The sequence below is a fragment of the Condylura cristata genome, unplaced genomic scaffold (genome assembly GCF_000260355.1).
Source record: "Condylura cristata isolate star-nosed mole 26May11 unplaced genomic scaffold, ConCri1.0 scaffold00022, whole genome shotgun sequence".
NCBI lineage: Eukaryota > Metazoa > Chordata > Mammalia > Eulipotyphla > Talpidae > Condylura > Condylura cristata.
In genome coordinates this window covers 5353065-5368809 of record NW_004567123.1, presented here as the reverse complement: position 1 = coordinate 5368809, position 15745 = coordinate 5353065, and the positions used below count along the sequence as shown (strand labels likewise).

The 15745-nt window shown below is 43.2% G+C and overlaps 1 protein-coding gene across 1 annotated transcript in view; it reads left to right on the top strand.

Annotated features, from left to right (window-relative positions):
• The window catches only part of SLC24A3 (solute carrier family 24 (sodium/potassium/calcium exchanger), member 3), a 457509-nt gene that overhangs the window by 64394 nt on the left and 377370 nt on the right, over positions 1-15745 (top strand). The window contains exon 2 of the mRNA XM_004687143.2: positions 1002-1130. Within this exon, the coding sequence (XP_004687200.2) occupies positions 1002-1130 (129 nt within the window). The remainder of the gene's footprint in view (positions 1-1001; positions 1131-15745) is intronic.

Below are 15745 nucleotides of genomic sequence, written 5' to 3'. Positions count from 1 at the left end.
ATCTCAGTTAGAGACTTCAGCTTTGTTACATGCTCATCCCCTGATGTGCTTGTTCCTTGTTCGTCATTTCTCTTTTAATCAAATCTTGCTATGTGTCATTCTCTGGCCTCTGCTATGAGGATGTTGAAATGGTGTCTTAGCTTGGCCAATCCCCAGGAACAGATCATTTGCAGGTGATTCAAGGGAATACTGTTCGGGTAGTAGAAGTTGCTAGTCTGGGGCCAGTCATGCCACGTTGGTGAACCTAAATGTGTCCATTTAATCCCAGTTCATATTCAGTGAGATTATATTGTGTGCTTGAACTCAGTCCTGATGGGAATTTGGGAATACACTGTGAAAATTGGTCAGAGATGGTAAACAGGACTTTTTCACCTAAAGATTTGGTTGTTAAATAGTTCTCAGTGTTTTATTGGGAGCAGAGAATTAAAAGTAGGGAAGGACAGCAGCAATAAAGTTTGTTTTACTAGGACTGTTATAGTATAGACAATTGGAGTTTAATCCAGTTTAAGATTTGAATCCAGTTTATAATGCATACCACATAGCTATCCCATTGGAGCTGTGATTTATTTTTACTTCACTTTCTACCAATCATTTACTCTGTTGATTGGGTCAGATCCAACAGAGGAAACCCTCATGCAGTTAAAAGCAAGATGAATGAAAGACAGTTGATCCTTGATCAGAAGTGGGGAGGGTGTTAGGTGTGCTGACCCCCTAACCCCATGCAGGTGAAAACCCTTGTATATACAGTCAGCCTCTGTCTCCGTCAGTGGATTCTGGATTGGTGGATTCAACCAAACCACTTCAGCAGTTGGTAGAATCTGTGAATATGAAACCTTAGATAGAAAAAATCTTTATATAAATGGACCTGCATAGTTCAAACCCCTGCTGTTCATGGTAGCTGTGCATTGTAAGGCCTGAGGGGTTGATTAGGGCACTGGAACCCAGCATGGGTAAAGAATAACCCAGCAGTTGGTGATGTGTAGTTCTTCTTTTCTTCCTAGACCTTAATTTCATGGACTTCGTAGGTGAAGACAGAAACTGGATAGTGGGGAGGAAGTTATTACAAGTGAACGACACTCTCACTTCAGAAGACGCAGGACTCCGGAGCAGCAAGAACTGCACTGAGCCAGGTAATGTCAATGCCTGTGCTTTGGGCAATGGGGACTGACTTCTGTGGTCACGGCTCAGGTAGAGTTTGATGCCATGTTTTTCTTTTGATTTTGAATGCACAGATACTTTAAGGGAATTTAGGGCAGGTACCTAAACAACTTAAAAGTGAGATTTCAGGAGACTGTTCAAATGTGTTTCTACCTCTGTATTTTTTTCCTAGAAAAGTACAGGAAAGGTAAGTCAAAGCCACTGAGGTTCCTGATTCTGCACTGGTATCGAGTGTGGACGCTGGTAGTGTCAAATGGGAAACACCAAAGCTGTGGTCAGCTTTACTTTGCTTTCTGAATCCTCTTGGATTGGTTTTTAATTGGGCGCCTGATTCTGTCACAAAGAAACAGAATTTGATATATAATGTTCATCTTCTTGGAAGAAGTGAGAATTCATTTGTTAGTTGTTATAGCTGATGTCTGTCATGCCTTTTCTCAAATGAGGCATTTTATTTCTACTACTACTGAACTCAAGGAAAACAAGCACAAAGGGAATCAAGGAGAATAGGAATTATTGGGGTCCAAATCACCAGACCTCAGAAATGGCAAGTGCTCTTTGGATAGATGAGGTCCCTACTGGTTGACACCAGCCATCAGCCAGACACTAAATATTTTAGACTTTGTAGACCATATGCTATATGTGTGGTATAGCTAAAGGAATTGTTTTTACAAATCTTTAAGTATCGTTCTTAGCTTACAGGCTGAACAGATCATGAGACAGGCTGGCTACACTTGGCCTCTGCTGACTTGTACTCAGCTTCTGGCCTTTCATTCTTGCTAGTGGGGAAATTGGGCCTCACATGGGTTCAGAAACCTGACATCTTGTTGATCCTACCGCCAAAGGCCTATCTCACCTTTGGTATCCTCCTGAAATGACACAAACAGACTACATTGTAGCCTAAAGAATATTATACTTTTGAGTTCAGAAGGTGTTTTGTGAAGGTGTATACTACTGTTTTGGGAAGGTGGGTACAATGCTTTGCCCCAGGGCCTCACCCCCCTCCCCCCCCCGGCCATGATGAGGATCCCAGCAGCACGGGGAAGAATTAAAAATAGGTGAGCATCTTCCTCTAGCTGAAAACACCCAATGGCCCTACATGATCTATATTCCTCCAAGTGGAAAATTCAAGGTTTGTTGTGACTGTTATTAAATGCTAATAGAAAACACTCTGAAAGGTTAATGAAGCACACGGGCAGCTATATGAGCTAGAAATGCAAGTGGTATGATCAGTTCAAGTGCCCCTCTGATAGCACAGAGCCACATGTTGCTCTGGAGGTGTATATTTACTGTGAACTGGTTTGAAAAGCAAGGCAGCAATGGTGCTGGTCATTGCCAACATCACTTTGCTGATATTTTTCAACATCTTTCTACAACTATAGGATGTAGGATGGAATCTGACCCGCTGCAGGGTGTGGGAGTTAGACCCCACACAGGGCTAGTGGTGACGGAGGCCTCTTTTCCTTGGTGCCAGGGCTCTTTTCCTTGGTGTACTGGGGTTACTGGGGCCATCTGTGTATGAGAGACATTGTTCTTTGCATCAGGAAATGCCTTTCTAAGAGTGACAGGTGTAGGAGAATAAAGCACATTAAAAGCCATCATTGCAAGAGAGGAAATGACAGGTGGCCAGGTTTTTAAAAAGAGCAGAAGCCCAGCATGTGATGGTGTTGGCAGAGAGGATACAGGGACAGAGAGGAACGACTCCAGGAGACAATGGGAGGAAGTACACAGAGCTGGTCCAAAAAGAATATGGAGCCAGGCAGGGTGTTCTTGATTTCCTCATCTGTGGATGCAGTGATTGGGCCTGATTTCTGGTGCCCTTGACTCTGAACCAAATTTTTTCAGGAAGACTATCCAGCCTGAAACAGAAAGGGTATTGTTCAAATCCTTATGCATCCAGGACCTGTTCAGGCCCTCCATCCTTCACAAGGTCTACTCTGACCACGGCTGGCTGTGGGAGGGACTCTGTTTTCTGAGTGGTTTTTCAGTGCTGCACAAAATGGACCTTCAGTGGTGACTTAAATTCAGCTTGATTCAGATTCAGTAAAATTAAAAATTCACCCGCTCTGTTGCACCAGACATCTGTCAGATATTCAATAGCTGCTAGTCACTAGAGCCTACTGCAAGGAGAAACCTAGATCACAGAATCCTTCCAGCATCACAGGAAGATTTACTGATCAGGCTAGTCTGGAACTTCCATTTGGTTTTTGATTTCTCTCCTGTCTTTCCAACTCAGTTGTAAACAACTCAAGGATACAGAGCAGATATGTAAACCCAAGAGCCCCATCTCTAACGTGGCTCTTGGGATCACACTTATCTGGGTTTCAATCTCAGCTTGGAAGCTTGGAAGCGGCAGGCTTTGGGCAAACTAGTCAGGTTTGCTAAGCCTCTGCTTTTCTGTGAAATTGAGATGCTTATTATGACCTTTCAAAACTACTGTGAGGCTTGGTAATGAAGTAATAGTGTGAGTAGCTCGTGCCTCCTGTGCAGTGCTCTGTAGTAGGAACTCAACAACATCCTGCCATCAGCTGGGGGCACCCAGTCCTCTTGTTGCCTGAGGGGCATCCATAGCCCCTCCTGACAGATTTGGTCATTTGATCCTTCCTCCAGGTGGCCCAGGTCAGAGCAGTCAGTCAACTGGGCAGCATGCTCATGTCCCACCTTCTAGCACAAACTTTGGCCCCACCACAAACTTTGCACCGTGCCTCTGAGGAATTCTGGTCAAAACATCATCAGCTACTCACCTGCTCCCCAGTTGTGCAGGCACTCTTTACAGAATGCCCTTGGAAATTTGCTTCTCAGTCTTAACTGAATAGATATTCTATGAAGAAAACTCAAGAGCTAGAGCAATCATACGGTCCTGATTTAGAAATAAATCTGAAAAGCATTCATCTCTGCTTCTGATTTCCTAGCAGGTTGAGAGGACTAAACTGGAGTGACCCAAGGTCCATTCACAAAGCATTGGCCAGTTTCCCTTAGGTCCCAATTGCCCTGCAGTCAATGAATATTACTTATACTTGTACTGGTTGAATGTAGTAGTGTCTGCTGTCAAAAGTCTTCAGTGTAGGACCCAGAGAGGAAGGTGGTTCTAGATGGGCTTTCTTCCTGTTTGTGGTGATGCCAGAAGAGCAGTGGTGTGTTATAAAGCTCGTGTGCCAGGATTACCTCTGCTCTAGGAGAGATGATTATACACAGCTAAATGTTGGGGTACCAGTATGTGCTGCAGCCATCTAAATAATGGCATCAAGGACATAGGGGAGTTAATGTGAGTATTGTCATAAAGCATAACTAGTGCTGCTTATGATGTAACAAGGCTTTTCAGAGTATGTTCTTGGAATCTCTGCCTTTAATGCCATTAGACTAAAGTACAGTCAGAGATGCAGATGAACAGATCTCCATTCTGGCTGTATTCATGGGCAGGGTTGGTTTGCTTCATAGATCGCCTGTTCCTTACCTATCAAATAGACTCTGCAACTGATCGACCCCTTGTATCTCTTCTATCACACAAATCTAATGCCAAAACATTTTAAGACTTGAGATTTGTAAGACTTTCCACCTCAAGACACATCCTCTCCAGTTCCCTGAATAACTACTTTGCATTTGAAAAATTGCATATCATACTTACACCCTCCTTCTCTTTCCTCTGTTCTTCTTCTCCTTCTCCCTGTCTCCCTTTTGCTCTCCTCCACCTCTAACCTGCCCCTCTCTCTGAAACCAGAAGCCTAGAATAGCACCCAGGGAAACTCTAGGTTCCAGTATACCACTATAGAGTGACAGTACTCTCGGTTGGTGTGAAATATCCGCAATGCCTGTTCTTCATGTGATAGTTACCACTTTAGAGACATGTTACTGTGCATATCTTGGATTTAAAAAAATAATGATAGCCTCCTCTGCCTCTCAGAGACATGGTTTTGGTGGAAATTTGTGACTTTACTTCCAGAACTGCATGAAAATGACTGACCTCCAGGCTCCAATTTTTCTGCAATTATTCCAGCCCTCTGTGAATTTTAAGGTTGTTTTCTTAGCCCGACACTGCCGATTTCATCTGGAGTCTGGAAACATATTGTTTTTTTGGCAAGTAACACTTGAAATTGTTTACTCAGATGACCTCTTAAGAGAAATTTAACTTTGAATAAATTTGATCCACAGAAAATTAAGTTAGCTAAATGTAATATTGAGGGTGGTGGACAACTGTAGCAGAAATGAATTCTTCATAATATTTATTTGTGCACTTTGCAGAATTTTATTTATATACTTTGCAGTCTGTCTACAGAAAATTTATCATCTTTTGGTTTTTCATTCTTTGGTATTCTAAGGAAATGAGCCTTTTCTCAGAGTGCCTCTTTCAATATACTCTGGAAGCGGGAAGCTTTTTAAAATGATGGCCTTGGCATGGGCTTCACTCTGAGCTGCTGAATTTTTCTTCAGATAAAGGTCTTAGCTCCCTCTCTGCCTGGCTTCATGGGATCTAAGGTCTCTGGAAGGAGACACATGCAGGACTGCAGAGAGGCTGGCAGGCCCTGGCTCTACGGGGGTGTGCTAGGGGCGTTTCATGGGTTGGGGCCTACTCGCATGTCTGCAAAGCACAGAATTTAAGGGCGGAATGTGGATTGTGACAGGGAAAGGAAGCCAAAGGTCTGTGTAAAAGAAATGATATGGGGAAGGTCTTAAGGGTCAAGGTTTCCTCATGAACAAGACCTGGAGGCACAATTGGCCAGCAGACTAGGCCAGGGGACAGGTCACGGGCAGAGTAGGTGTTGGAATCCTACTGTTTTTGAGCTTTAACCATAAAATCAGGGTTGGCTAGTTTAATCACAGGGCTGGGCATGACCAATCTACAAAACATGAAAGGTTCAAGTCTCTCATCTTTTACATAAACCAAAACAAAACAAAATTTAGAAAAAACAAGATTCAGAGTGATTAAATGACCTGCCCAAAGTCATAGGACTTGCCAGAAGCCAAATAGGGCTGCTCAGCTACCACACATATTTTATACATACCGATAATTCGACATTTGTATGATCTAGAGAACCCCTATCCAGTAGAAATATAATGCAAAGCCATAGATAATCATTACATTAAAAGAGTAAAAAGAGGGCCCTCCCTGGGGGCGCAGCGGGTTAAAGCACAGCACTAAGAAGCTTAAGCCACCAGCGGGTTAAAGTTTCAGCACTATCAAGCTATCACCAGCCATGGGATTTCAAAACCCAACCAGGGAGTGACCCATATGGTGCAGCAGACCTCTCCTGTCTCCCCGCTGCTCCCCTCAGCAATGTACTTCATTGATCTGCCTGTTCTGTTCCCCACTCTGTCTCTGGTGAATCCACTCACCCTCCACATCTCTGGCCTGTACCCCAGTTCTATATGAATAAATAAATAAATCTTTAAAAAAAAAGTAAAAAGAAACAAATGAGTATGTTTTAATAATATATTTTATTTACCAAATGCATCCAAAGTAGTAGGAATGACATATCTCAATCAAGTTATTTTTGATCACTGGCTTTACACCCAGAAAAGAACTAAGGTTTTTTATATAATTTCTTTATTGAATTAATTAGTTAGGATTATAGTAGTTGCTGCAACAGATAAATCCTTTAGATTTGTTTTAGCACAAAATATATTTTTTTCCTTTCTTTGACTGAGTGCTTGTCTCTTAGTGACCCTGTTTGGACTTTTTAAAATTCCATGTTAAAAGATGTGGTCCAGGGAATTGGAATTTTCCATTTTGAAGGTCTTTTCTTCTTCACACTAGGCTTCCAACGTCACTCTGCTTCTCTCCTTTAAGGAAAAAGAGCATAGAGCATGGTGGGTAATTGGGCTAGACCCTCACCCCTACCCCATATTCACTGGCCTGTGTTTGGTCACATGACAAATTCTGACTGCAGGGCAAGATTGGGGCATGTCCATTAGCAGAATACCTTGGAGGAAAAGAAGGCAGGTTTGGGGAATAGCTGGCCAGATTCTGCTGCATTACGTCCCCTAAAACTTGTCTTGAAAAACAGAACTTCTCACTTTTCCTTTGTATTTATCACAAAAGCAATATTCTCCTGTGATAGAAAAGCCGTAAGTCTGTGTCTCTGGAGCGTGGCTTAACACTTGACTTACCTACTCTTACCTGGTCATGGTGACACAATGTGATTCTCTTTTTACATTGGGAGGGTCACAAATGGGCTGGAAATTTTCCCAGTTGGGTCCATTTGTGAATTGGACCATGTAATATCATAATAATGAATGTTTGCATACCAGTGAAGTCACTGGTAAATATAGTAGGCTGAATATAATGTGGAGGAAGCTTGTGGTTCTATAGAAATCCTAAATCCCAATTCCATCTCTTTTGACCTGATGTCAGATGAGTTTTCTGAATTCTTTGAGCCGTATTTCCAAGCATCTGCGAATAAATGTAGATTAAGGTGGCCATTTCACAGGTTGGGTAATCATGAGTGAAGTGATTGTAAAGCAGCTGGAACCACAGTCATTGTATATGCTTAACAAATTGTAGAGACATGGTCTTAATTATCAGAAATATAGTGGAGGGTAGACTGTTGGCGATCATTTATTAGGGATATTAACGCTCGGAGGCCCATTAGAGCATTGTGGGATTACCAAGGCTGTTCTAGGGGATAGGCTATTTAGTGTAGTTTAGTAACTATGACATTCCTAGAGCTGTGCAGTGGAGGCATAGGGAGGGGAGGGGGCTCCTCACCTTCTCCATTTTCACTATACACAAATAGGATGAAATAGAGAGCACCAGCTTTCTTGCTTCTTGCTGACAGTTTGCAAGTGTCCAACTCCAGGAGGAATGGGAGAGAGACACCGTTCATTTCTTCTAGCCGCTACCTCCTACAAGAAATTATATTTTAAATTTTATTTAGGGCTGTTTTTATTATTTCATTCTTGAAAACTCTTTGTTTACATGGTCTGGGGAGTCTAACCCAGTGAATGGTGTCTGCAACACAGGTAAAAGATGATAAGTTCTTTGCTTTTGTGGGCCTACTCACAAAGCCACTTATAATTTTCAGAGCATTTTCACTTCCATTTGCTCATTTGTCACTTGGTATAAGTCAGGTCAGGTCAAGTCAGGTCAGGTCAGGAATGACTGTGTTATGATGCCCGGAGTATAGCTAAGCTAGGCAGGTTGAGTTAAAGAATTGAGAATACATAGTTATAAATATGGAAAGAAGTTTAGGGATTAATGATTCTAACTTCTTTTCCTCTAAGCAAGGGCTTAGCAAACAATGGTCCTTTACCAAATCTGCCCTGTTAGTGGTTTTTATGAATAAAGTTTTATAGAAACACAGCCACAAACACATTTATGTGTTGTCTGTGATGGCTTTGCTCTAGAATGGCAAACTTGAATAGTGACTTGCAACATAAATCACAGGGCCTGCAAAGCTTAAGTGGGAACTTGTCAGAAAAGCAATTCCGAGACCCCACTTGAGACCTACTAGTTTAGAACCTCTGGGCCAACTGGGATTTCACAAGCATCCAAATGAGAAGAGCTCTAACTTAGCTCAGTGGAGTCACCTGGGGACATTTTCTACCTAGGTTCCACACTAGGCCACATAAACCCAAGCTTTTGGGGCTGGGAACCAGGCATCAGTGATCTAAAAGCTTCCAAGTGAGGCTAATATGCTGTCAAGTTGGAGACTACTACTGACTGAGGTTACCTGCCACTGACTGGAAAGTGTGCAGTGGGAATCTGATCAAGGGAAGGATAGCTAGGTTTGCAAGCTCCACAGAACTCTATTCATCTACCCCTCAACACACAGATAATAAAAGGAGAGCCTTTTGTTCCTTAAGCCAAATTTAAAATCCCGAACTTATGCTGCTGTCCCCCATTTTCAACATTCCTCACGAGCCATGACTTTTAGACTCCATCTTTGGAGTTCCCGTATTTTGTATTTAAGATTTCTTTCCCCCTGAGAAGGGATGGAGTTTTACCCTAGCTGTACTTTAAGTGTATGTTTATAAAAGTTGAAATGTTCCTGTCTGGTCCTGTCATGGATCTAATCTTGCCTTCTAGCCCTGGGTCTATTGCCCAGTACTGGTATCTCCCATCTGTTCCCTTCCTCCTTGAAAGCTTGGGCTGGTGGTATAAAGGCTGAGATACAGGCTGACTGCAGGCTTGAGGACAGTTTGTTGGGACTCTGCCTCTCCTCTCAACTGGGACACTTCCAGGCTGAGGTGGACTCTTTTGAGTAGGATAAAGGCCAGACAAGTCTAGTCTCTTTCCCCAGATGCTTACAGCAGCAGGCTTTTCTGAACAGGCCCAGAGGAACAGTTTGGGTCAGTGTGGCTAAAGAGTGTGTGAAGGGCATGACTGAACTAACCCATAGAAGGTAGTTTCAACAGATATCAGGTACCAAACTAGGAAACCTGGCACAAACCGACTGCTTCTTCCTAACTGGGAACCCCCATGGCTGGTGGAATGATGGCCTCCCCTCCAGTTTTCATACCCAGGGATGGGTAGGCTCCACCCAGATCTATGATAGGATTCATATTCCATCTTGGAGCATTATCAGTACATATATAAGTACATGTACAGATTATCATCTTGGTGCTTCTGAGCTTCCTGGTAGAATGTTTGGCTGAAATTACTATAATAGAAAAATAAAATCTATGAATTAAAAATTAGCATCTTTTTAAAGAAACTGAAGGAAATGAATGTTAGACCAGTCCAGTGGCAAGTGTATCCCTACCTAAACCAAGAGCCCATTTTGAGCTCCCCACACCTGAGTTTGCAGCAGGACCTCGGAGCTCATCCAATGACCACATGTAGAATCAGGGACACTGGACTACAAAAGGGAGGAGAGCACTGGGACTGACTACTGGGACAGGCCCGTCTGGAAGGAACCAGGACTAACTCATTTAAGCTTCTCCAATCTCATTGGCATCAGAGTGTAGAAGACAGCTCAGATTCTCTTATGCAGGTGTGAAGGGGCTGGGGTGTACATACATCAAGGGTTGTCCCCAGTATCAGCAATGCTCTGGGACATCCAGCCCATCCCTCACATTGACAGAGTAGAGCCTGTGACCAAAGACAGCTCCTTGGTGAAGGAGCACAGGAGTTGGCAGGCGGAAGTTGATAGGCAGAAGTTGACAGGCGGATGTGTGTCCCAACAAGCAAAGGGTGAGGGGAAGTGAATGAAGCTCTGACAGCCATTGCTAAACACCTTCTTCCCCCTCTCCAGCTAAGTGGTTTCATTGTTGTTGAATAGTTTGGGAAATTGATCCTAACCTGGGGAGACATAGTAATGGTACTGTGTACTTCTGTGTGTGCATGGGTATGTCTTTCTGGACCCCGGCACTCAGGAACCCCCTCCCAAATAGTTTTTACTGCACTCTTATGTATGCATTGATGGCTCTCCAAGCTCTGTGTACCACAACAGCTGTTCAGACTGGAGGAACCCAGGATTTCTTTCAGGCTGGGGTCACACAGCAGAGGCTTTCATGAAGACCAGGAAACATTCCTTCCTCATTCATCTTTGGCTGCTTGTGTGTATGTGTCAGACTTCTTGGGTGCCCCAGGAAGCTTGAGCCATGTCAAAATCGAAAAGGGGAAATACTAAGAAAATCCTGCCTAAATTCCTTCTGCTGGAAAACAGAGCCTTTCCACAGCAGGCAGTTTCTTTTTATTTTGCAATTGATGAAAATAAAAGAGTTATTTCTACAAGTGTTGCTGGGGCCTGGGGCCTGGAACTTCCGTAAACGCAAGGAGGAGACTCCATTTGAACCTTGGCTAGAAATTGGGAAATGTGGTGTCGTTGCCAGCATGAGGCTTGTGAGTCCCGGCACAGGTGTTATTTTAGAGGCATGTACTAACTTTGTTGGCTGCAGAGTCAAAAGCAAATGTGGCTATAGCCTCAGGTAACCATTTAATACCCCACTGGGCTGTAGGTTGTATGGAATGAAATCTGTAGTCAACACATCATCTTTCAAAAGTGATTCGATATATTTAGAGTAGGGAGCCCCATAGCCCTAGTATTGAGGTCCTAAAGTTTTCATACTTGGAGTTCCAAAATGTGGGAACAAAAAATCAAAAAAACAAAAAATCCTACATTATGATATTCTTCAGTCCAAAGCCTGGCACAGTGGGAGGTAAGTCTCACCTGAAATTTGAGCTTCTAGATCCCTTGAAGAATATGGGATGCTGTTTGTAGTCCCAGAGGAAGGATTTTAGCTTATGGCGCTTTAAAACATTCTTACAGGTGCTTTGATATTTCTCTTGACATGAAACGGGCTCTCTTTCCTCCTCTTGAATATGGCTGACATTTGTGACTCATTCCAAAAGGCAGAATGTAACAGAAAAACATACATGGTGTTTAAGTACTATTTTAGAAGTTAGTTTTATAGGTTTTTCTTCAAAACCTTTCCTAAGCATGACTTCCAGAGCTGGGTCTTACAGGGTAGTACAGCTTTCACCCATCTTATCTCTTGGAATAATGATTCTTGGAACATGGCTGCCACATTTGGAGGAAGCCCAGGCACCATGGAAGGTCCCCTATGGGTGCTCCAGCCACCTACCAGCTGTGGTCCAAATGATAGTTGACAACCAACCTCAACCACTGTTTAAGCGAAGACCCCTTCCAAATGACCCTGTTCCTGCCACCTTCAGATGGTGACAACAGGAGACTCCTCATGGGTCAGTGAGAGCTGCCTACTTGAGCCGGGTCACACCCAGGACCAGGAGAGATAGCAATAAAAGATTGTAGCTGTTTTGCACCAACATGGGTTTTGGGGTTTGTTACACAGCTGTACTGACTGCTACATGTACCTCCATGGCCACACTGCTGAAGGATTCTGGGGCCAGCACAGGATTCACTTCAGTTCACTCTTTTCTTGACTGACATTTTGTTCCCCAGGAAATCTGTGTCTGCAGAGAAGAGACAAAGAGGGACATGTTTCTCTGGTTCTCAGAGTCTGGCTTAGGGCCAACATGGCCACTTAGAGGACAGCTGAGGTTTCCAGCTGTTTTGACCACAGCAGATTGGGGATTGAGAATCTGTTCCATATCTGGCTGGGAGGTGGGAGCAGGAGCTGCTGCGTTTCTCTGTCCAGATGAGATCACAGCAGTGGCTGCAGTTGTGGGAAGCAGCCCTTTGCCTTATCCCCATGCTGTAAGCTTCTGAGGCTGACTCTGCCACCCTAACTTGCTCATTGTCATGAACACCACAGTCTTCACTCTACCTTGGGAAGTAGTGGGCTGAAAGGTGCATAGCAGTGCAGCTTCTCTGTCCCTTCCACTGCTTCAGTCCTAGCCGTACTCTCTCTCATTTCCTTCTCTGCATTTCTCCTTTGGCATAGGAATGGCCCTGCCACTTCTTCACCCTCTTGAGAAATATGAAAGTGCATATGAGAAAAGTTTGAAAATCTGCATAGGTGTTATAAAAACAGAGGTGCCATTAAGCAGTTAGTGAGCAGTGAGTAACTACCTGATTGGGCAGGAGCAGCTCACCTTTGTGGCTGCTTTATCGCCTCTAAAGATCGTCAGTTAGAGTCGTAAGTTCTCAACACTAGAGACTCTTAAAAATGATGTGACCCAGCAGCCCGTATTATGTCTGCATTCTCTTTGCAGCACAACCCATAACCTCTGGTCTTATCCTTGGATATCCTTAATGACAGGGAGCTCATTCCCCACCTCCTTTTAGAGGCCTTTCGTTCCCTAGATAATTGGGATTTTTAAAATTCTCTTTTTTGTGCTGAGCCAAAGTAAGCTCCCTTTTAGTCATTCTTAGTTCTGTAAAATAAATCTTATTCCTTTTCCACATGGCATGCCTTCAGGCATTAAGGTCTTCCTCACTCAAGATTCCCTGTCTTCAGTTTTTCAGCTGCATACCCTCCCCTCTCACTTCCGCATGGCATAATTTGCAACCCCCACCCCCCTACTCCCACCAGTACCACTATTCTGGTTACTTTTTGGACCAAATGTTAATACCTTTTCCATTCTTAAGAAAATCAGCCTCCTGTTACAATGTTTGAGCAACAAGAAATTGGGCCCAAGTCAGTCTGTGTAGGCTGTTCGATATGATTATGTCAAATGCAAACCCAACATTCCTAAACTGGACTTAAAAGCCATTAAGTCCACAGTCTGGACACCAGGCATTAGACTAGGGCTGGGCAAAGTGCTGTGTCTGCAGCGTCTCCTAATTCTCCTAGCATTCTTAAATCAGGCAACCCTCCAGTGCCCAGGCAGGGTGGAAGGGCAGGAGTTAAAAGCTGACCACACCCAAGGGTGGCATCCAGAGTTTGGCTCCTCCCTGTACTAAGCTTCAGGAAAGAATCTTTAGGCAGGACTTGCACCAGTATGTGTATGTGTGTGTGTGTGTATATATATTTTAATTTTATTATTATTATTTTTTTTGCCTGCAGGTGATAAACCCTGTGTGGGCAGGGACTGGGGCTGTTTTGTTCATTCTTGTATCCCCAGGGCTAATACCCAGAACTTGGTAGTTGAGTCTCAAATATTTGTTGTTTTATCTTTGTTGAATGAATGATTGAATGAATGACACTTTTTTAAAGATTTATTTATTTGTGCATACAGAACTGGGGTACAGTCCAGAGGTGCAGAGGTGGTGAGAAGATTCACCAGAGAGAGTGGGGGAGGGGGCAGAACAGGCAGATCTACTGAATTACACTACTGAGGGAAGCAGCAGGGGAGACAGGAGAGGTCTACAGCACCATGTGGGTCACCTCCCTGGTTGGGGATTGAACTCCTGCTGAAGGGCTACAGCTAGGCTAGCCTCACAATGCTGCGCTTTAACCCATTGTGCTACTAGGGAAGGCCCCTGAATGACACTTTGAAATTCTCAGTGATGTTTATTTTTTTAATCAATAAAATAAATAAATACAGAAAGTTATAAGGGAAAAATATAACAAAGTCCAGTGTATTTGCTTTCAGAATTAATACAGTATTTTTAAAGTTTGCTTCTAACCTTTTTCACTTATAAAAAAATTCAATGTTACAGATCAAATTGATATCTTTCTTTATTGGCCTCATCCAGCCTTCTACCTTCAGAAGATACCATCATCCTTGTTTGGGGGGTTCTAACTCATACTGAGTTTTTTCTTAAACTCGTGTTTGTATAGCTAAGAAATAAATAATATTGTTTGGTATGTTTTCAAATTTACATCCATGTTATTTTATTATGTTAACATTCTGCAATATTTTCCACCCACATTTTTGAGGTCTTTGTGTAGATGCTACTTCACTCTACTCATTCTGACTGCCATATTGTGATCCTATTGTCTGACTTAATACCCTCCATTCATCCATTCCCCAGTAAAATATATGTGGGTCTTTTAGTCGCTTGTGGGTAATTAATATTTTGTCACCCTAGGTCTTCCAAGACTGCACCTAATGACCCGTCTCATGTGTCATGGTGGTAGTAGGTCACGGAGCCAAAGAATGAATCCCATCTCCCTCTTGGGTTGTCTTTGCATTGCCTTTCCATTGTTTCCCTTTAGGAAAGATGATGCTAAATTTAAGGATACACTAGTGGGCTTTATTTTCTAGAAGTTCCAGGAAGGGAAATGACCATTTCAAGAGAACAGTGCAAATATTTGACCTCCTTTGGGAGGTTGCTCCCAGGTGTGTCAGAGAAAAGTCTTGTGTGTGTCAGGTTTACCCTGATGCCTGTCTTGTCTTCATATTTCTGATCTCTGCTGTCCGTATTAGTGGTGAGCAGCTCTGCTGTCAAGTACCTTGCTGCCTTGCTGACTACTGGCTCTGATTTCCTGGGCAAACAAGACGGCATAAGTGTTAGCACCCCCCTGGAAACTGACCCGAATTTCATAGAAGCAGCCAGAGGCCATGGCTGACTTTATCTCCCAACTCAGAGAATCCGTGGGGGTGGGACCACTTCTCTTGTGAGTTAGCATCCTCTTTCTTTTCTTTTCTTTGTAATTGCAACTGAACAGAGAGCAAATATAGAGCAGATTTTAAACCAGTGAATGTTGCTTTCCTCATTTCTTTTAAAAAATTGGGGCTTTGAAAACACTAAGTTTTACAAATTTACCAAAAGATTTTTAAGTTTCTGAGACAATAAGACCTTTTCTTCCCTTCCAGGTGGACTTTAAGCCACCTGGCTCTGTTTCTTGCTGTGCAGAGGCCTGGGGCAGGTTTCCTAACTTGAGTCTCAGTTTCCTCATCTTTCAAAGAAGATGATGTTACTACCTGCCTGACTATAGAAGAATCCAGAGTAAATTACCAGGAAGCATGAGCCTTGTGGGCTCCTCTCTGGCCAAGGGAACTTCCAACACCTATTATATTCATAATTTGGTATGATTTTTCATGAAGAGAGTCCCCATATTGAATAAACTTTAGTTCTAGAAGTCCTGGATCCACCTTCTTCAGAGAGTTCATTGTAAGGCCGTCTGCATGCACAATGGTGTATGGTCTTGTTACAGGGCAGGGAGAGAGGGGCACCAGTGAATCCCCAAATCTGCCTGCTTTAAATAGGTTCTGCCATCCACTGCATCAAGACAAAACATACAAGACTTTAATGAAAAGGAACTTTAATACAGTGAGTATACAATATGGAAGACAAAGAATATAATTTCTAGATCAAACATCCGAAGTTACCCATCCCCT